The sequence below is a fragment of the Grampus griseus genome (assembly GCF_964374135.1).
Source record: "Grampus griseus genome assembly, chromosome: 5".
Taxonomy (NCBI): domain Eukaryota; kingdom Metazoa; phylum Chordata; class Mammalia; order Artiodactyla; family Delphinidae; genus Grampus; species Grampus griseus.
The window spans coordinates 24,254,641-24,276,443 of record NC_138998.1 but is presented as its reverse complement, the minus strand read 5'-3'; the positions used below and the strand labels follow the sequence as shown (position 1 = coordinate 24,276,443).

The window sequence follows — 21,803 nt, the reverse complement described above, 5'->3', positions numbered from 1 at the left end:
CTCTGAGGTATTAGATCTTTCTAATAACATTCTGGACACTTAACTAGGGAGATTCTCCGACTAAGTGGCGGACGGAAGATTTTCGTATGTTCAAAAATGGATCTTTTTGGAGGCCACCACCGTTAAATCCATATCTGCATGGGATGTCAGAAGAGCAGGAAACAGAAGCTTTTGTAGAGGAGCCTAGTAAAAAGGGAGCACTTAAGGAAGAGTAAGATTTTTACCTTTCTTGTTTTATATTCAGAAAAGTTGCTTTAATGGTCACTTTAATTAATGGTCTTAATAAGATGTGTTAACCCTAAAATAAAATGGTTTTTAAAATTTGTGATTGTTTAAAATAGTAACATCTCTTAACATATGCATTGTAATTTTAAAAATCTTGGCAAGTATTATAAGTGTGTGTCCTATTCAACCTGACCTCTTCCTACTGATAAAAATTATTGATGATCTCTTAAGTGATGGTACTCCAGCAGTGGAATACTTTATATATTCTTATAGGAATTATTTCATGGCCCTTAGAACTCTTGCCTCTTTGAATGCAACGTAGAGGTAAAGTTATTTTATGGCTTAGTGAAGTCAAATGGGTGACTGCAAAGCTGCTCCATGAAGTGCCGTGTGCGGCCACCATGGAAACATGTTATTATTAGTGCTCAGTCAGCACTGCTTCAGGGCAGTTAGCCTGGTTTAAGAAGCAAGAACAAATTTAACTGTTGAAATGTTTAGAGGAAATTCTGTATACCTGAAGGGGAGACAAAGGCCAAAATAATTTTTAGCTTATAGGATTATATACTTCACTGTCAATAAATCTTAATGCTAGTTGCATTGATGCATTGTTTGTGAGAGCATTGCTGATAGAGAACTATAGCATTTGAGAGTATATTTGCTTCTGAAGATGTATGTTCATCATTACTTTTGCCCAGGGATCTGCATACTCAGCCCGTAGGCTAAATCTGGCTACCTCCTATTTTTGTAAATAAATTTTTATTTGAACATGGCCATAGCCATCCTTTTACATGTACTCTGTGGTTGCTTTGGTGTTATAGCAGCAAAGCTGAGTAACTGTGACAGAGACTATGACTTTCAAAGCCTAAAATATTCACTCTGTGATCCTTTACAGAAAAAGTTTGTCAACCCTTGCTTTGTATCCTGTCCTAATCCTATGCAGAAGTGCTAAAGTAACAAACTTCCTTCAAAGGAGAGTGAAGACCATGAAGGTTCTTCAGTGTAATAGGATAATAGGAGTGGGACATTCGCGAAGACTCTTGAAAAAATGCCTATAATTTTAAATTTGCTTAATTTGTAAACTAAAAGTCACTAAAATAATTTATTAGTTCCTGGGATAGTTTTCTTCCCCATATAAATTCTTTAAAAAAAGGTAACATATTTGGAATACGTAACACAAATCAGACTTAACACAATTTAGTCTTCAGAGTTTTATCTGAGTGGGTTTTAAAGAAATTAACTTGCGAGCAGAAAGTATAATGGCATTTGAAATTTGTATTTATAAATACTTATAAGTTAAAAAATTCGTATTCAGACAGAGGGACAAATTAGAAGAAATTCTGCGGGGGTTAACTCCAAGGAAAAATGATATTGGAGATGCAATGGTTTTCTGTCTTAATAATGCTGAAGCTGCTGAAGAAATAGTGGATTGCATTACCGAGTCATTGTCCATCTTAAAGACACCCCTCCCCAAAAAGGTATGGGAATACTTTCTCCTAATGGAACATTCAGTTAAGTAAAGGAGAGGTAATAGTTGACTTCTATTTGAATTGAAATTGGTTTCCTTTTTGAATGAAGAAGTTGACTGAAGAAATCTTTCTCGTGGAGTTTCATTTTCCTTCTGCCTGGGAAACTTATCTTAGTTATTAACACACAAATTATCAACAGATTGAAATGTAAATGAGTTACAACTTCTATCCCTGCCCAAGTCATGGTTGTGGTGATACTGAATTTCTTAAAACCCTTCTCATTATTTAGGATTATTAAATTATGGCTGAACATTGGCCTTATGCTGTTGATTCAAAAAATTTCAATATGGAAATATTTTTAGTAATGTTTTTTGCTGTTGGTTTTTATTTTTAATCCATTTTATGCTATCTTTTGGTATTCTAGATTGCCAGATTATATTTGGTTTCTGATGTTTTGTACAACTCTTCAGCCAAAGTTGCCAATGCTTCCTATTATAGAAAATTGTAAGTATAGTGATGTAAGTTGATATGCCTGAACTAAAATATTTAAGGGTAAGGAGCTCAGAAAAGAGGATAGTTTAGTTAATTAATACCCTCAATAATAAGAAATAATTTGAACTTCTTCATAGTTTGTTTAATATTCTAAAAATTGGATTGTATTCATTGAAGTAAACCACTTTAAGGTAAATTATTATAATCTTTTGCAAGTTTTTCTATCAGTTTCTTGATTAACTATTAATAAAAGAACAAATAGGAAGAGTTAAAAATCACTTTATTCCTATTGTGTATTTAGCCACTTGTGTAATAAATAAGCTGAAACACTAGAAATAGTGGCCAACAAAGGAAGAAAACAAAGGAGCATTAACTATTTATAGAATCAGTGTTCTCTGATCATCATTGTATTGGTTGTAGTTCATTGTTAATGTTTTCCTAGGCAATAGGAAATTATGTTGCTGTATATTGATATATAGCTCTTCCTCAGTTCCCCACAGTTCCTTTTTGGTGTTTATTTTATGAATTAGGGAAGCTTTTCTTTAGGAACTGGCTCTGAAGGGAAATTTGGAGGTTTGGGCCCTAATCTTAGCTCTGCTATTCCTTCTTTTGCCTTGGACAGGTCACTTACCTTTTCTATTTCCTATTTTATAAAACAAAGAGGTTGGACTAGATGGCTCAAGGTATCCTAGATGTAAAAGTTCCTTGTTAATTAAGGGAACTAGTTCTTAAGGCTCTTCGTGCGATTTTGCAGAAGAAAAATTCAGAATAATAGGAGTTAAAGTTATAGTTTTAGAGTTCAAACACCTAATTCTTATTTTTAAAGATTTACTTGATTAATTTATTTATAAAATTAAAAGTCCAGAGTGGTTTTCATTGGCTAGCATGTTGAAGTAGATAAGGATTTTTAAACACATTCTATTGTAAAAAACATATTATTTGAATTTCAGTTTTGAAACAAAGTTGTGTCAGATATTTTCAGACCTCAATGCTACCTATCGTACAATTCAAGGCCATTTACAGTCTGAAAACTTTAAGGTACGTTTATTGTTTGGGTATTTTTGCCCTAGTGTTTTAAATGGGAAGTAGGCGCCGGGAAGCACATTGGTGGGCTAAAAGAGTATGTTAAGTAAGTGTAAGACATAACTTAGATGTTTCAGAAATTATTGTTTTAAAATTTACTGCCATTTTACCTTCAGTGTCAAAAAAAGTCTGAAATTTTAAAATATGTCTAGTGTTTTGTTGGGTGTCTGTTTTAGTTTTAAGGGTTTTATTTAAACATTTTAAATATTGGTCTTTTCACAGAAAACACTCAGAAGATCACTTGTTTTGTAGTGGTATATATTACTTGGCTGGATTAGGAATATAGTTATTCATGTTGAAAGTATATTCAGTTGTTAATTTTTTATTAACTCTCAAGCTGTAGACCAATGTTAAGAAAAGTCAAACAGAATACCTTACTTATAGTTGAAAAAATAGATACACTTTCATGGGAAGAATACTCATTAAGGAAATTTTTATCTTGGGAAGATGCCCAGTGACCCTACCCATTTAGGGGATTCAGACAAACAACTCCATTAAAATTTTTTTTGACCTCAAATTTTGACCATAAGACAGAGATTATAGAAAAGTTTAAGGAGGGGACAGAGAGAAGTGTTAGCCAGAATCAAGAAGTACTTCATCGGACCATAAAGGAATTCAGATCAAAATGTGGGCTACCTTGATATCCAGCTTTCATAAGTTTCTAAGCTAGTGTTTCCCAGAATGTGGCCTCATGTGTACCACCAGTGGTATGGGACCTTGATCTTAGGTGACTGAGAGCAAACAGTTACTGTTTATTTTTTTATTACATTTATTCTTAGTTTATTTCCTCTTTTAATGGGGAGGTAATATTGATTTTTTAAAAAAATATTGTAATGATGAATAGATATTTCCCTTAAACTTTAAAAAGAATATTGGTTTAAAGGAAAATTTAGCAAATTGTGATGGTCATTATCATGAGATGACATTGGATAGTTATTGCCCTGAATGATAATTCATTGTCTTTTTCCTGTTAGCAACGGGTAATGACCTGCTTTAGAGCATGGGAAGATTGGGCAATTTATCCAGAACCATTTTTGATCAAACTACAAAATATTTTCTTAGGACTTGTAAATATTATTGAAGAAAAGGAGACAGAGGTAGGTATTCAGTGTATTTGTCCGATTATCTTAAAATTTATTTCTGGAATGCTGTGGAGGTATGAAATGTTACAAATGTAACATTTCTTTGTGGAAAATGCCTACTGCTTACCACTAAACAGTGGATTTTTGTTGCTGGGATTGCTGGAGCCCAGGACTTGAAATTATATGTAACAGGAATTCTCTGTTTTGTGTCCTTATGTGAAAATTGGTGACTTTTTTATTTGATGACATAAAAGGATTTATAGTATATTAGTAGAAAAAAACAAGTAATAGAGTAATGTATATAGCATGATTTCGTTTTGTTAAACCAAAAATAGCTGTGTAAGTAAACATATACCTGAAAAGATGCACCACAGTGGTAGCAGATTGTATTCATCACCATTCTGTGTTTTTGTATTTTTAACCTCCTCAATAGTTCTTAAATCCATCATCTTCATTTCTACCATCCTAATCCAGCTATCATATTTTCACTTTTACTGCTCCAACCACATGGTCCGTGTTTCAGTTTCTTAAATATGTTTCCTCCTACCATACATCTTTGTACATGTTCTTTCCTCTTTCTGGAACATCTCTTCTTTATCTGAGACACTTCGGATCTCAGCTTGAGCATAAATTCATTGAGCCTTCTCAGACCTCTTTAGGTGGAACCTACTTATTACACATTCTGATAACACAGTGCACCTCTTCGTTATAGCAGTCATCGTGTATTGTTGTGATTATCTGATTGTCTGGCTCCTTCTCTGCCCCACTGTCCCCCCCACCCCCTAATTGTACTAAGCTCTATGACAGGAGGGACTAGGGCACCAAGGCTCATTTTTGCTCATCATTGTATCCTCAGTGCCTCACATGGTACCTGGCGTAATTAAGTACTTGGTAACTATTTGATAAATATTGCACAGATGAATGCGTCTTTGTCAGCTGGATGATAAAAATATATTCTTATTATATCCTCACATTGTACTTGGGAATGTTGGTTGGTTTATACTGGATTGCAAGTTAATCTTTTAGCAATATGACTTTAGCAAGCAAAAGAAAATGTTACAGTAGTGTTTTTATAGGATGTACCAGATGACCTTGATGGTGCCCCCATTGAGGAAGAGCTTGATGGTGCACCTCTAGAAGATGTGGATGGAATTCCTATTGATGCTACTCCCATTGATGACCTTGATGGAGTCCCTATAAAGAGCCTTGATGATGATCTTGATGGAGTGCCTTGTAAGTTCAAATTTCAAACTCATTAAATCTAGCTAATAAGTTTGATTCCAAGCCTCTTTAATTTCCACACATGCTGATATGGAAAAAGGTTATAATTTCTCAGTAAGGTTGTCAGTCATTAACTTTTTTCTGTCTTTTATTTCTGACTTTTCAGAATTGAACAACCCAGTAATACATTTGTGCCAAGAAAAAGGTTTCCTTTCTGGTCACATTTATTTGTTGGGACAGTCAGCCTCTTACAATATTAGCAGGTTTTTCCTGTCTTGTTAGGAAACTATAGGCAAAATCTTGTGTTCAATTGTATGCATAATCCCAGGTGCTTGGTTTTATCAGTTCTATTTTTATTATTAGTTTTCCTAACTTATAGATTCAGTTTTCCTATTTGCCTGAAATCATTTTTGGAAATAGGAAGTATACATAATCCTTAGTACATTTGGATTATATGTTAAAATATTGAATAATATATGAATTCTGCAGTTTAAACAATAATTAGATAAAGGTACTAAAGTTTCTTTTACTTCCTCAGCTTCTCCATTTGCTTGCAGTAACCACCTCTGTGTTCTGAGTGTGTGTGTGTGTGTGTGTGTGTGTGTGTGTATATACACACACACACACACATATGCATATGCATATGTATAAATTATATTTATACTTATATTTAAAAATTGGACCTCAGGTGCAGAGAGTTGGATTAGTCATAATCCTTGTTCTTGACACTAGCATTATTAGTCCATGTGTGACCTTATTTAATTTTACTTTTTAATAATAAGTGAATACTCATGAGCTCCTTAAGTCATCCTCTAGTAGTCAGAATTAATGGCTCATCTTTCTTCAATAGTGGATGCGACTGAAGACTCAAAGAAGAATGAGCCTATATTTAAGGTTGCCCCATCAAAATGGGAAGCTGTAGATGAATCTGAATTGGAAGCACAGGGTAAGTAAAAATACAATAAATACAAAGCTTTAAAAACTTGAGTACTTAAAATTTTACCAGATCGTTGTGTGTGTGTACATTTTCCTTTTGTATTTTATAACATGTTTCAACCTTAAGACCCAGTGTTGTCATATTTTATGTCTAGTGGCTAAGTTTTCATTGTGGTTGCTGTTTAAATTTTCTTAGATCCTTCAGTTTGGATGCTTCAAGAGTAATCAGAGAAATCACTAAAAACCTTTTAGGTTAAGCCATTTCAGTAGAAAATGTAGATGGGAAGCTGTACCTATTTGGAAGTTTACTTAGAGGTCAGTTTCAGAAAAAACAAAGCTTTGTCTCTCTTATAATGCTTGACTTCTTAGATGCAGTTTAGACCTGTCTTTCATGCTTGCTTGGACATGTATCCTAGCGCTTATAATCTGTAATTGTTAATTTGGTATTTGTAGGTTCTAATGAAATAAATCTTACCATCTAGCATAGAAATAAGGATGACAACATTAGTTGTCACCTCATGAATTTGAATAAAATTATAGTGTAGGTGTGAGGAAAGAAATACATTTAGTACATAGGAATGGCTATTCAAAGAAAAGATAAATGTAGATAACTTCTGTAATATAAACTTTCAGTTCTAAAGCTGGGCTTCTACTGTGCTGCTGCAAAAATGCTGATTTACCTTATGGAATTACATCCTTTTTTTCCTTCCATTCAGCTGTAACAACTTCTAAATGGGAGTTATTTGACCAGCATGAAGAATCAGAAGAAGAAGAAAATCAAAAGTAAGAATCTAAGTTTCGAATATACTCAGTTTCTTATTGCATATACACTCCCTTTTTCATTAAGAGGTATGCTTGAAATAATAGTGAAGAGGAAAACTTAACTCTTAAAAAAACTTGTTTTAAGAGGATCATTTTTAGTTCTTCATTGTTTTTCCAGTGAATAAAGAGCTTTTGCTTTCTGGTTTTGACGCATCTGGTTTCACTTTGCTTTTGAGTTTGTTTTCCTATGCTAGGTTATACATTCTTACTTTGTAGTTACTAAATGGTCGACTGCATTTATTTTAAATCTTTGTCATCAAGTATTGTTTTGGCTCCACAAAAAGTGTTTTTTAAAATGTGAATGGGAAGGTTATGCTCCTTTTTGGGGGGGATTGTGCATTGCTAAGAAAAATAATGCATTATGACCATTATGACCGTTATGTTATTTAAATGTTAACACCTCAGAAGAACTAAGAATAACTAAAAGAAAAAAACCATTTTACCTTTATTTTATGGAGAAATTATAGTTTCAGTTTTGCTCTTTGGTAATTACCCCCGGTTGATTTTGAGTTTAACACTGAATGTGATTATAGGAATTCCTGCTCCCAAATTCTCCTGCAAGTTTATGCTGGTAGTTTTTTTTTTTTTTTTAAGATAGCACTTGACACCTTTAAAAATCATTGCAAAAAAAGTTAATTTTTTTTTAATAGGGAAAGAGATGGCATCAAAGCAGAGGTTTCTGGTTTTTGGGGTTTTTTTTAAATCTTCTTTTATTGTTTTCATATGGAAGAGTGCACAAAAGGAAAAGTCCCTTTGTGTCCCAGCACAATTTGAGCATTTGTGTGGATTCAATAAGTGGGTGTTAGCATTTAGATTTAAGGCAATATGATTGATCAGCATTTGTGGAAACAGTTTGGTATGAGGAAGAAAACTTGGCAGTGGTGATGTCTTTCCAGAAACAGTGTGATCAGAACAAGTCAGCAATGATTATGACAACATGTTTACAAAATATAGATGTGGTTCGCTGATGGAAGTACCTCTCTGAGGCTGTTTAGGAGTACAGGAATTGGAAACAGTCCAGTTTGTTTTCATTTTTATGTCTGCAGTCCCATCATTAGTAACATCTCTCACCATTGTAGAATCACTGCTTTTTAAAATGAGTATGTGTATTCATAAAATAATTATTTAAGGGAAAGGAAGGGTAGAAAAGCCATTGCAGAACCCAAATATTGTTCAAGTGGTTTTGTTTCTAAAGGTGCTAATTTTTTTGCATTGAATTTGATATTTATGTTAATGTTTGAAATGTGAAAGCATTTTTGTGTTGATGGTAATTGTACATTCATACAGTGAAGCACGGATCACTGAAAATATAATTTATATTTTTGATTTTTCCTAGGAGCTCCAAATAAGTCATGATAACATGAAAATAACTTTTTGAAAACAGGGAAAAATACTTTTTCACATATTACTGCTTTCTGGTCCTTGAAATTTTCTTGCGCCTCACTGCTGCTCTCTAGTGGCTGAATCCAAAATGCCTTTTTACCAAGGAGCTGCTTTTTTTGGGCGGGGGCGGGTCAGGGTGCTGCATTGGGTCTTCGTTGCTGTGCACAGGCTTTCTCTAGTTGCAGTGAGCGGGGGTTACTCTTCGTTGCGGTGCACGGGCTTCTCATTGTGGTGGCTTCTCTTGTGGAGCACGGGCTCTAGGCACGCGGGCTTCAGTAGCTGTGGCTTGCGGGCTCTAGAGCACAGGCTTGGTAGCTGTGGCTCCCGGGCTTAGTTGCTCCGCGGCCTGTGGGATATTCCCGGACCAGGGCTTGAACCCGTGTCCCCTGCATTGGCAGGCGGATTCCCAACCACTGTGCCACCAGGGAAGCCCTGGAGCTGCTTTTTGACACTAGTAATTATTGTCTTTGCGGCAGAAGGGTGATTAAAAAATATATATAGCACTACTAATGCTTTGGAGAAAAGTTCCAATAGTAATTTAATTCGTTTGTAATGAATTCTGTATGGGTTTAGTCTTGAATTTCCAGTTCTTTACAAGAAGAGCAAGATGAGGCTGTGATGAGATCTGAACCTAGAACTGGTAACTAAGAGCTAAAGTCAAAGCCAATTAGAACAGATCACTCAGGCCTTACAAAATTTAAATAGCAGCTGTAAAGTATGTGTGTATTTTAAATTCTCAAATTGTAGTTCATTTTAAAAGTCTTAAATAATATGATTAGTGTTTAGTGTCTAGCCACCTATATTCTTTCTCTGTATGTATAAAAGCATGCATATCTATTTAAAGCATAAATTATGTACTATTGTACATACTATTCTGTGACCCATGTTTTTCACTCAAGTGTCATGGGTTTTGTTATTCCATGTTAGTCCATATGTTTATCTGCTCTGTATTCATCTGTGGTTGAAAGCAAGCATTCAGATAAGTGTACAAGGAAGTTTATCAAGGAATATTTCAAATTGCAAAAAATTTTTTTTGAAAAAATTGTAAATAACAGGCTGGAATTGGTTAAGTAATCTCCATTGACTAGATAACACAGTTTCATTAGCTGTGTTGCATCTTTGTTGATTAACTCTTTCCAGAATAATCCTTCAGTAAATAATCTGTATTTACACACACACACAGACACACACACACACGCACACACACACACTTTAACCACTAAAAGCATCTGAGACACTTGTAAAACTATTTTGCACCATAAAACAAGAAATTCTCGTTCTTCTAAAAAATTAGCTAAGAACTGCATTTAGGAAGTTTCTGACAAATTAATGAGAAATATTAAGTAAAAGTTTATTTCCGAAAAGAATATGTTTTTTAATCGTTGGTTTTGACTTTTTCCTCTTTTTTTCGTCACCTGAGTATTGTATTGAGTTGTGCCTATATGTGCTACTAATGATTTGTGGGGCTCTGAGAGTATAAAGTGTGAAAAGCATTTTATTAGTATTCTAGAAAGGACCTTTAAATGAGAAATTAAAAAGCTAGTACTCTATTTTTATCTACCTTGCTTAAATTTTTCTCATTCAGTGTGTGACTCTAAAATAATTAAAATTTTATTTGGAAAGGATTTGGTTATAATTGTTTTTATATTATTATGAATAGTTTTAAATATATACTAAAAGAACTTCTCTTATTCATGGTAGAGGGTAGTTAGTACTCAAATACCAATATATAAGAGCTTATCAGGTTCAAATATTAAGGGAAAATGGCATATATTCTAGGCTGTGCCAGTAATGTTCATATCACAGTATTGTTTATGAGGAATTTTGTTTGTATATACATAAACATTTTGAGTTTGTACATGGAAGACTTGTTTTGCCCAGATCCAACATTTACACTCAAAAGGCCCAGTCCCAGAGCATACAACCTTTTTTTTTTTTTAAGTCCCATCATTCTTTGTGCTTCAAGAACATTGAAGAACATTTGTTAATCCTATCCTGGCAATGATGAGCAGCTTGTCATAGTTGCTCCCCTGTCTGTTTCTACTCGATTGCTTCTGGAAGGACAGGAGAATTTTTCTTTGTTGTATCCTTAGCTATGGTAGTCACTTAGTTTATCATTTTCTTTTTATCTGACATAGAACCAATACAACTTTCATAATCAACTATGACATGAATACTAATGTGTGCTAAAATTTAAAATTAATACACTGTTTTGTTCTTAGGGTTATGTGTTAATTAGATAAGGTCTTTTACTTGCTGCATAGAAACTCTGTGACTCAAACTTACGTATTCTCTAGCTTACAGGCTCTGCTGAAGGAAGGGTAAACATTAGGCTTTTTAAACATTAACCATCATGAAATCACTCTGAACTATGAAGTATGCAGAAATCACTGATTGATTAGTCATTTCATTTAACTGTTGCAAGGAAAGTTTGTGGCAGAATGAAAACCACAGAAATAACATTAACATAAGCAGAATTTTTAGAAGTGTGATTATGTTGAAGCTCACATTTTTTCTATGGAGGAAACATAAGAGTTTTATAAAATTGTTATTTGATCAGATATTTAGTAAAAAATGTTTTAGTGATGAATTGTCCTCTTATGTTTTGTTAACATTATTTAAGCTCTAAGGCAGTGAAAAATCAAAAAGCTGTACTGTAAAATGTAATTTTTTTCCTTGCTGTTGTGACATACAACGTATTCTGCTTATTTATTTCCAAAGTCAAGAAGAAGAAAGTGAAGATGAAGAAGATACTCAAAGTTCCAAGTCTGAAGAACATCATTTGTACTCTAATCCAATCAAAGAAGAAATGACTGAGTCCAAGTTCTCTAAGTACTCTGAAATGAGTGAGGAAAAACGAGCTAAACTCCGTGAAATTGAGGTTAGTATTGCATTGAAGTTTAAACTACACTACACTGGCCTTCTTTCACTTTTCCCACCAAACTGTGCTTCCTCTTTAGAATCATACCTTGGTCCATACTGTCCCCTCTCTGCCTGGAAACCTTCATACCAGCTGTCTTCCTTCAGGCCTCTTAGTTCAAGCATCTCTTCTGTCTTTCTGTTACGATTTTACATGTGTTGTGGTGTGTGTATTTTTTTTTTTCTTGCTTGCTTGTTTAGTGTGTTCCCCACTAGGCTGTGATTTCTGCAAGAGTAAGGGACCATGTCTGTTGTCTGTTCATCATCATATCTCCAGTGCCTGGCACATAGGAGATCCTCTGCAGATATTGATGTAATGAATAGATTATATCTCGCATTATGAAATCCATCACATGTTGAGCATAAATAGTATGTAACAAAAAAAGTGAGATATTTTCTGACACGTTCAAGTTATGTATACGTGGTACAGTAGTAGGCTCATTTTCAGTGTCTGCACGAGTGATGGGGAGAGAGTAGGTGTTGATTGGGGCTTAACAATAAGAAGGGGAATAACATTGCGGGAATCCAAACTCTCAAGACTTCTCTCTCTCCATTCCCTTTTCTATTATAGTGCCTTTTTAAAATTACCAAAGGTATTCAGACACGTCAGTGAGGGGAGGGTTGTATAATGGGAGCCTTCCTTATATCTTGCCCCAAGGTGGTAGAACATTCCCAGTAAATATTAGCAGTCGTGTAGCAGTCAGTCCAGAATCTCAAAAGTGTACGTGAGGGTGAATTTTAATACTCTGTCCGTTCATTTAACAGTATTTTATATGCCTACTGGTTGTCAGTGCTTTTCCTCTTACTAACTTATAATACCTACCACCTTAATTTTCACTTCTCCACTTACTCACTGCTGGGCTGGTACAAGTTCTTGCCCACCTCTTTCTCGATATCACCAAGCCAGAAAGTTAATAGAGAAAACGTTTTGTTTCAGCCTTACACAGAATCAGTGTGATGTCAATTTTAAGTAGAGAGGAGGGATTTTCAGAGTTAGTAAGTTGATTCATTTTTCCTGAGGTATATTCATATACATTCTTTATAAAATTGTAGGGGAATAAGATGTTGTGTTATCAGTGAATGTGCTCACCTGTGGACCTTTTTCAAGCTGCACATGGCCCTTAACTCTCAGAACTTCTCCCAGTCTTACTGAACTCTGCCTTACTGACCTGATGGATCTATTGGAGTAGAAACAAAGATTGAGTTCAATAAAAAATGTATTTTCTTGATAATTGAATTACCCTCTTATAAATGCCAAAACAGACTGTTTCTAAATGTTCTGTTTTCTTATTGACTTGAAAGAAAACCATGTGATACAACTTTTGTTAATTTGGATGGTTCTACACTGTATATGTGTATACTGATTTGTGCTATATATGCATACACAGAGGTGCACATAGCAACACACCTTATATATATACATTTCCCTACTTTATATGTTCTTTGAGAATCTGGCCTCTCTCTTTGTTAGATACTCAGCGGTGGTTCATCCTACTCTCATAGTGGCTACCCTATCGCAATTGGGATTTGGACGTGAGCCAAATCCTGATTTTAAAATGTAGATCTTGGGTTTGTTATAGAATTATCTATTCTTCTCCCTTATTTACTCTGAGATTTAGTCGTGTGGAGTAAAGGTCCACAACTGGTGGCAAATTTGAACTAGAACTCAGGGCTCATGAGCTTTATTCATGCGCGCTCTCTTCTCTGCCCCTAAATTCAAATGTCAGTTTCTGAATTTAGAATTCAGTGAGTACCTTTTTATTGGAGAACCCTTAAATAAAGAATTAAGTTCTAATTAGTTTTATTATATACTATAGGATATATATAGTATGTATAATGTATATTTATTGTGTAGTTTTTCTTTCTAAAAGCTCTTTTCTTCCCCACATGTGTCGTAATAAAGATGTCTATAGCTGAATCTTTTTTTACCACGGGATTAATAAAAACCAAAGGATTTGTGTTATAAAATACTGACATTCTCTGCAAAGCACTTAGAAAACACGCAGCCATAAATTACAGTGTTTACTGGAAGCAAGTTCTTAATCTTTCAGATTCTGCTTAGAGCAGTGCCTAGGCTGGCATTTTCTTTTCTCATTCTGCTGTTGTCTCCGTTTCTATCAATAAGGGTTGGAGGAGTGGAACACTAGGTGGGGAGCCAGGTGAAGGGTCTTCTTTGTTGTTGAAGTAGAAAGATCCCTTTTCTGCCCTCATCCCTGAGGAAAGAGTGAATAGTTGAGGGGAAAGGTGATATACTTGGCACTGTCCCAGGGCAGCCAGGGGATAGATGGCTAACAAGCCATTCCATGGGCTACTGTCTTTTGAGTTGGGACCCTTTGTGACCTGTTTTCTGGGCGCCCTGGACTTGTGCTTGTGCCTGAGTTAGGCCACATCAGCAGGAACTGTAGCTAGGGATTTTATAATGATCTTCAAAAGGTGCTCTAGGAATGCCTTTCTTTCACCAAAGTAGCATTCAGGTCTGTTGTTTGACTCTTGGATGCTTACCTCTTAAACTGATTTACCACAAATTAGAACAGTCATTTTTGTCAAGTCATCTCGTGTGGCTGTGCAGAGAGCACGTGGACCAATGTCTGATTACTTGAATTCTGCATAGTTGGGCTTGTCTGACAAGTGGCCTTCCGATGAGGGAGTTACACATTGATGTTATATTTTGACTGAGTCCTTAATCGGTTACTGTATGTTTTTATGTTTTATGTTGCTATACTTATGCTTTTCGTTTTTATACACTTGTTTCAAAGAAGAGAGTTTTTTTTAAAGGAGCAAAGCACTCCTTGAGAAGCTATAGCGATAAAAAGATTTATTTTAAATATGTGTTATTTCACAGCTCAAAGTTATGAAGTTTCAAGATGAATTGGAATCTGGAAAAAGACCTAAAAAACCAGGCCAGAGCTTTCAGGAACAAGTAGAACACTACAGAGATAAACTTCTTCAACGAGTACGGAATAAGTATACGCAGTAATATGCATTTTCCAGAGTTACTTGTTTGACTGCCTACAATATTGATATATTGGCGTATTTAAGGAAAAGAATATTTAAATTATATCCTTTGTCTACATGCTGAATATTGGTAGCTAATTCGGAATGTTTGAAACTTGACGTTTTACAGTTATTTCAGCGTGGAAAGCAGTCTTAGGGCAACAGCACACTGTTTTATTCCTGATACTACCTGTGGAGCATGAAATCCTGCTAAGAACATGCTTTCAGAACTGGAAGATACTATAGGAAGAGTCACATTTGTGACAGTGAGACACCAAGAACCCTGAGAAGTAGCACAGAGTCAGAGATGGTGTTAGGGTTTGGGAATTTCATTTAGGACTCCTTTTCCATTGTGTCCAAGGAGGGACAGCAAGTGGTAGAATATCTCATCTGTGAATTCTAAGCTTTTGAGGGACCTCGTATTCTTATACATAAAAAAGTGTTCAGGGATATACAGAGAATTTTAGAACAAGGAGGCCTACATGATAATTGTTGAAAGAACCTAGGAATTTTATCGGGACTGCTATTAATTTTTACCTATATCTTGACTGTCATTACAAATAAAAGATTATAGAGAGAAATAGAAACAACTAGAAGGGAGCTTAAAATCATACAAACCTATTAATGGTGACGGGAGCACAACAGTGTGGTAAAGCAGCTTGTTGCTGTACAACACTGTGGACCCTGGTGCCACTGTCTGCTGTGCACTCCCAGGCACGTCACTGAAACCTGCTTTTACTCTGTAAAACTGGGTTGATAAGTCCCAATTTTGCAGGATTGTGAATTAGATAATAGCTATATTAACTCTTTATTATTGAATTAAAATGTTTAAAATATCTTGAGTGTTTTAACTGTAGTCTGATTCCTATGAAAGTGTCAATCAGGAAAATGTATCCTACAGGTCACCAGAGGAAGTCAGTCTCCTCAGCATCACTTTTTAAATTTGTGCTCAGTATGTTGTATTTGGAAAAAAGATAAATGAGTTTTTTTGTTTTTTTTTTTTTAAAAAAAGATGTTATGTGTCTGAACCCCATGAGTCCCTTTGGAGATGGTAGATGTTTGATGTGCATGGAAGACTACACCTTGAGATGCCCACTGGGTCTAATGTAGTAATACATGTATTACCATTTTAGTCTCCTTGCATTCCATCGTTGTAATTGGAGGGAAGAATGTACTTTTTGAAGGTACATGCTAGGGGTCAGCAGACTATGGCCATCACCTCATTTTTGTAAATAAACTTATTAAAACACAGCCATACCCCTTCACTTATTATCTGTGTATTATCTACTGTGGCGACTAAAGCGGTAGAGTAGACCGGTTGTGGCCCACAAAGAAAATATTCACCACCTGGCCCTTATGGAAAACATGTGCCAGCATCTGATGTAGGCTTTTTATCAGATATCAGTTAGCTTTCTTGATGCATACAAATCATAGAGAAATTTAATTCCTGTTAGTGGAAAGCTAAGTTGGCTTTGTGGGTTCATTGTCTATAGCCACTCCTTTAATTATCAATAGAAATCATAATTTCAAGTGAGAAGTGGCAGTTGTAGCAGTTGGGGATAAGCAAATAAGTTATTTTTTGGTTTACATAATTATATAGTCATGTAGTCAGTTTGTACTTTTATAAATTAGGATTTAACATTTCCAATATGATTGGTACTTGTTTCTCAATAGTATTAGTATTGAGTATTAATAGTATTTTAATAGTGTTTTCTGATAGTATAGTATTTTCTGATGGACGAGTATTGTGAATAGCTCTTTCTCCTTTTCAACATATTACTTTGTAAGGGCTTTCCTTTGATTAAATCAACTTGCTGTACCATTAGAATCACTATTGACAATTTTATTGCAGTCTGAGGTGGAAAGGTCATTGTTCTGTTAGCTTTTTCCAATTGTTTTTTCAAGTGGAGGGACAGCACTCTAGGTAGTAGCTAAGAGAGCCCTGGCTCTGGAGCTTTGGCTCAAATCCTGACTTCACCATCCTGTATGACCACAGGCATGGTACTTAGCCTTTCTGAGTCTCATTTTTCATCTCTAGAATGAGGATAATGCTATTCCTAGACATGTTTCGAGGAATTACATGAAATGATATATGGAAAATTGTTTATTAATTGCTTGGCCTGTGGTAGGCACTCAGAAAATGTTCAGCTGCTGTCACTGGCATCACTATTATTATTCAGTATAAGTAGAAGAGTAGAAGAAATGACTGGTTTTCTGGAAGAGTAGGTATTTAAAAAAAATAGTTATACCTTCAGTAGTAATTTAAAAAATAGTTAACTAGAAGAGGCAATATTGTTTCATAAATGAGATTAACCAGGTTGGTGTTTTTAATGGCTAAATACTTTCTCTTTAAAAAAAAAAAAAAAACAGGAGAAAGAGAAAGAATTAGAAAGAGAACGAGAAAGAGATAAGAAGGATAAAGAAAAATTGGAATCTCGATCCAAAGACAAGAAGGAAAAGGATGAGTGTACTCCAACAAGGAAAGAAAGGTATAACATTTCTCATTTAATGCCTATACTGGTTTCAGGATTTGGAATCATGTTTCATTTTGTAATATTTTCATCACTGGTGCCAACAAACTGGAAAAGTATTTTTGTGTGTGGTAAACATGTTTGGCCTCTGCCTGCAGGAGGCAGAATTAGCTGAGAAATGGGGCAGTCAGTTGGCACTTGGCTTAGTTATCTGGGACATCATCCCTTTACATGGTTCGTATGGTACCTTAGCCTTAGTTCGGTGCAAGAATTCAGTTACCGTATTAGGTATCAAACCTAAGGCTTAAATAACTAAACAACTTGCTAGATCTTACCTGTTGCCTCCAATATAAGCTTTTCTTCTGTGCTGAGGCTGATATCTGTAAACTTGAGTCTCCTGGTCCTGTTTGTAAAGGGAGTTTGTGTATATAGGCCATAGGGACTTGGTCCTCACTTTAAGGCTTTATTCTAATCAAAATCATTTCTCTTTTAGTTTTTATTCCTTACTTGCACAGTTCCTAAATCTCTGATTAGTAGAGAAAATTACTTCAGTTAACAGAATTGAGGTTTTCCTAATAAAAACCAAACAAATGCCAAGAAAAAAAATTTGGCTCAGTCACCCTACATATAGTTACAAATAAGTTATACTAATTGGTTAAGTAGTAAATCTATCACTTTTTTGTTTTCTATTATTATCTTGATATAATTTCAGATTTATAGAAAAGTTGCAAAAATAGTATAAAGAATTCCCAGATATCCTTCACCCATATTTCCCCAATGTTAAAATATTTCTCCTTTTGCTTTATTTTCTTCTTCCTCTTCCTTCCCCCCTCGTCCCCAATCATTTAAGAGTAGTGTGCCTACATGATGCCCCGTTTTCATACTTAACTACAGTAAAAGTTTCAAGATCAAACAACAACAAAAGGTTTCAAGAGCAGGAAATTAACATTTTAAAAAACACGATTGTCTAATCAGAGACCTTTATGAAATTTGGTCCATTGTTCCAATAATCTTTCTTAGAGCAGGAGAAAATCTAATTTAGTTGAATTCAGTTTTTGTCTAGATCAACCTATCTTTAAGACTTATTTGTTCTTAGTATAAAAGGCTTTGAATGTTGTTGGAAAATAACATTAATAAGGTTAGTGAAAATAAAGATAGTGTAAGCTGGTAGGAATTAAAAGCTAATTTAGTAGAAGGAAAATGAATACCTGATCCTTTGCTCACTTATGGAATGTTTTGGGGGCTTTGTTCCATAGGAAAAGGCGACACAGTACGTCCCCTAGCCCATCTCGCAGTAGCAGTGGTAGACGAGTGAAATCCCCATCACCAAAATCGGAGCGATCAGAGCGTTCAGAAAGATCTCATAAAGAGAGCTCACGGTCCAGGTCATCTCACAAAGATTCTCCTAGAGATGTTAGCAAAAAGGCCAAAAGGTAAACGCAAGTCATTTTTCTGTAATATTTGAAATGCCAGTTTCCTTGTCATTCCACCAGCTTTTGAAAATAATTTGGTTGGCAGCCATTTTTTAAAGGATTTTAGAAAACCAAACAGATATACTTTCATTTTAGAATCTTCCTTCCCATCTCACCACCCCAGCCTTGTCATGACTAAAGCACAAGAAAGCTTCCAACAAGGAAAGACCAGCCAAGAATTTTAAACATCAGTTTCCTGTGGAGTAGGGATAGCTGCTTTCCTTTCCTTTCTGTTCTTTAGCTTCTATAGAATATTCTTTGATTTTTGTCAGGGCTGAAAGAAAAATACATTCTCCCTCCCCACCCAACAGTAATCTTATTAGCAAGTTCTTGGGTAGAGACTTATGGACATAGATACCATTTCTTCAGTGTTTAATTTAGTGTGTTATATACCTTTCTCCTCCTAGTTCCAGAAAGGTGGTTCAGAAATGTTTTATTTATCTAGTGTTTTATAGAAGAATTTTTCTGAGAGCTAAAACTGCTTTTTATCCTAAAACGTTTTTATTGTAACCATTTTTAGTAAAATCTTTATACAACAGATAAGTCTCTTTTTCTAAATGGTGCTTGTGCATATATTTATATACATGTTCATGAAAATTATATATATGTATATATAATTATTTGTTTTGGTAATTTTCATGAATAGCACAGAGTTATGCTGTCTTAAATGATTTCCTCAAATGATATTGCAGTAGTTGGTTCTTTCCCTTCAAGAAGATAGGCTGCAAAGCTGCTGCATTTAAAAGTTTGTGAATGATCTTGGATGCCATTTTGAACTTTGGCTTATAATAATCTGGGGAGCTTGTTAAAATGCAAATTCCCAGTCCCTGCCTCTTGAGATTTTGACTCAGTAGAGCAGTAGTAAGGCTCAGGAGTCTGTCTTTCTAAGCATGCATACCACCAATGATCACTGATGCAGCGCCTAGGAAGTACAAAATCTGTGTGTGTGTGTGCACACGGTAGGCAAAGCATAAACTTGGAAAGTTTACATCCTTTTTTATTTCAGTGACTTTCATTGTGCTCTCTTAAAGATCACTTTAGATAATTTAAGGATAGTCAGTTTTGATCACATGAGTACTTTGGCTAAATTGTTTTTGTTTGTTTCCTCAGATCTCCATCTGGTTCAAGGACACCTAAAAGGTCTAGGCGATCACGGTCTAGATCCCCTAAAAAATCAGGGAAGAAATCCAGATCCCAGTCCCGATCTCCACACAGGTCTCATAAAAAGTCAAAGAAAAACAAACACTGACATAAATTTTTAAGATGCTGTCACTTATTGGAAATGCGATTTTGTTTTGTGCCTGAACGGTCTGTTTTTTTTAAAAAAAAACAAAAAAACAAAAAATCTAATGAAAGAGCATTCCTGGGGTTTTTCTTTGTTTGTGAATGCATGTGTAAACTCATAAGTAACTGCATCTGTAGACCTGTCGTTGTTTTATATTGTATAAATTACTTTCATTGTGGCTGTTTCTCAAGATGAGATTTTTATTGTGCTAATGAACTTCATCAAAAATGTGTATAATGGATCTGCTGGCAGTAGTAATATTTTGTTTTAGGATGTTGTGACTTAGCAAAAAATAATACAGATGTCTTCCCCCCTTTTGTAGCTTTGACAATTTGAATTAGATTTCAAATAAAATCTGAACAGAAAACTATAACGTTGTTTTTTTGCCCTATCGATGACATCAAGTCCCTTAAAGTCCTACTTAAGTGAGTTTAGCACTTCTGCTGTGTTTCTTATACCTAATGCACTTTACAAGCTCCATTGTTCAGGTAGCTAAAGTTTTATATTTACTAAGATGACTGTCAAAATTTAGGGACCTGAGACTCACATTTGGTAGGTTTGCCAACCAGTTTCTTTGGTAAGGTTCCCTTAAGTAATACTAGTACCCAGAGATCAAAAGACTAGGCAAATGTGGTGTAGTCTTTTGTTAATGCAATGCCTGGTTAGAATATTTTTTTCTTTTTTCAGAGAAGCAATATGGTTTCAATAGACTTAACCTGTGTCCTGAGCAACTACTTATTTTCAGGGAAAAATTAAATTTCCATCTTTCGATTTCATCTTCTCTCATTAGAAAAGTTTACTTAAAAGTTTTCTAATAATAGTTGGCCATAGAATTTTTTTTTGAAGGTTACCCTTTTACAGCCCTCTGTAGGCTGTCTTTCAAACACTGGTATCAGAATATTTCTACAAGGTTCAGTGTAAAGCACCTTTGTTGGGTTTTTTTGGTTTGTTTTTAAAGAATTTAGTTTTAGGTTTAGCTTTAAGTAAAATTTAAAAATAAAATAATTTTCAGGAAACTTAACATCCAATGGTTTGTAAATTAAAGGTGCAAAAAGTTGATTTAAACCATTTGCAGAGTTGAAATCTGTAATAGAGTGGTAATAAATTGCAGTATGAGGAAGAAATAAGAAAACTTGTGTAATGTTGAATATAATATTGCTATAATGTAATAAAGGGTTATGTAGACTTGAACTGACACTACTACTATTTGTGAATCTTGCTTTCAGTTTTTCATTTAGGCACTTTATACAATGGTTGATGTTTTTTTCCCCCTCTTAATAGAGTAGAAAACTGTTCTAATAATGGATTGTTTTGAGTTAGCTTGTTTTTTAAAAATACGTTTTCAAGTTGTTTTACTTAGTCTTGCCTAGTCACAAAATAAAAAAGCTGTACTCATGATTTGAGGAGTAGGAATATCAGCTGAGCAGTGAGGCATGTTATTGCCAAACTGGGCAGACCTACAATAGCTGTAGAAATGAGCCAATCAGATTATTTTACTTAGTGGTTCTTATCAACATGCAATATTGCTTGAAAGTTATTCCCTTATCATGCACTCTTTTGTTTGTCCGTATTGTTAGGGTGTTAATTACTAAATGTTGCTCAGAATAATTAAACATGAACATTTGGTGCTGGTTTTTAAAAACCTACAAATATAGCCATTTTTAAAGAGCATGTTTTTCTCCCCTGTTCATTGCCTGGGAGAATGGAATTTTATATAATTACCTTTCTTTGCAGAAATAACAATGTTGAGTTGCTGGTGATTGCGGGCACTCTGTCATTCATTGGTATCTAGTATAGGCTTAGAAATGATAAGTCAGGAAATGATTTTGCCAGTCAAGTTGCAAGGAGTACTTCTTTTTCTCTCTTTAAAAAAATACCCTGGAGAAGCAGGAGTGTGTAGAAATTGTTAGGTCAGTTTCGGGTGCTTATATTTAGTATTTTTTCTACTGCAG

General features: G+C 34.8%; 1 protein-coding gene across 4 annotated transcripts in view; it reads left to right on the top strand.

Annotated features, from left to right (window-relative positions):
- The window catches only part of U2SURP (U2 snRNP associated SURP domain containing), a 53,009-nt gene extending 31,497 nt beyond the window's left edge, over nt 1–21,512 (top strand). For 3 of the 4 annotated variants that reach the window (XM_082654564.1, XM_082654563.1, XM_082654565.1), the window contains 13 exons: nt 48–211; nt 1,538–1,700; nt 2,116–2,195; nt 3,134–3,221; nt 4,241–4,363; nt 5,425–5,581; nt 6,420–6,515; nt 7,222–7,288; nt 11,432–11,591; nt 14,472–14,582; nt 16,994–17,112; nt 18,351–18,527; nt 19,677–21,512. In XM_082654564.1, coding sequence (XP_082510690.1) covers nt 48–211; nt 1,538–1,700; nt 2,116–2,195; nt 3,134–3,221; nt 4,241–4,363; nt 5,425–5,581; nt 6,420–6,515; nt 7,222–7,288; nt 11,432–11,591; nt 14,472–14,582; nt 16,994–17,112; nt 18,351–18,527; nt 19,677–19,815 — 1,644 coding nt within the window. In that variant the 3' untranslated portion in view covers nt 19,816–21,512. The remainder of the gene's footprint in view (nt 1–47; nt 212–1,537; nt 1,701–2,115; nt 2,196–3,133; nt 3,222–4,240; nt 4,364–5,424; nt 5,582–6,419; nt 6,516–7,221; nt 7,289–11,431; nt 11,592–14,471; nt 14,583–16,993; nt 17,113–18,350; nt 18,528–19,676) is intronic. The other variant, XM_082654562.1, reaches the window with a different exon arrangement.
- Nucleotides 21,513–21,803: the final 291 nt, after the last annotated feature.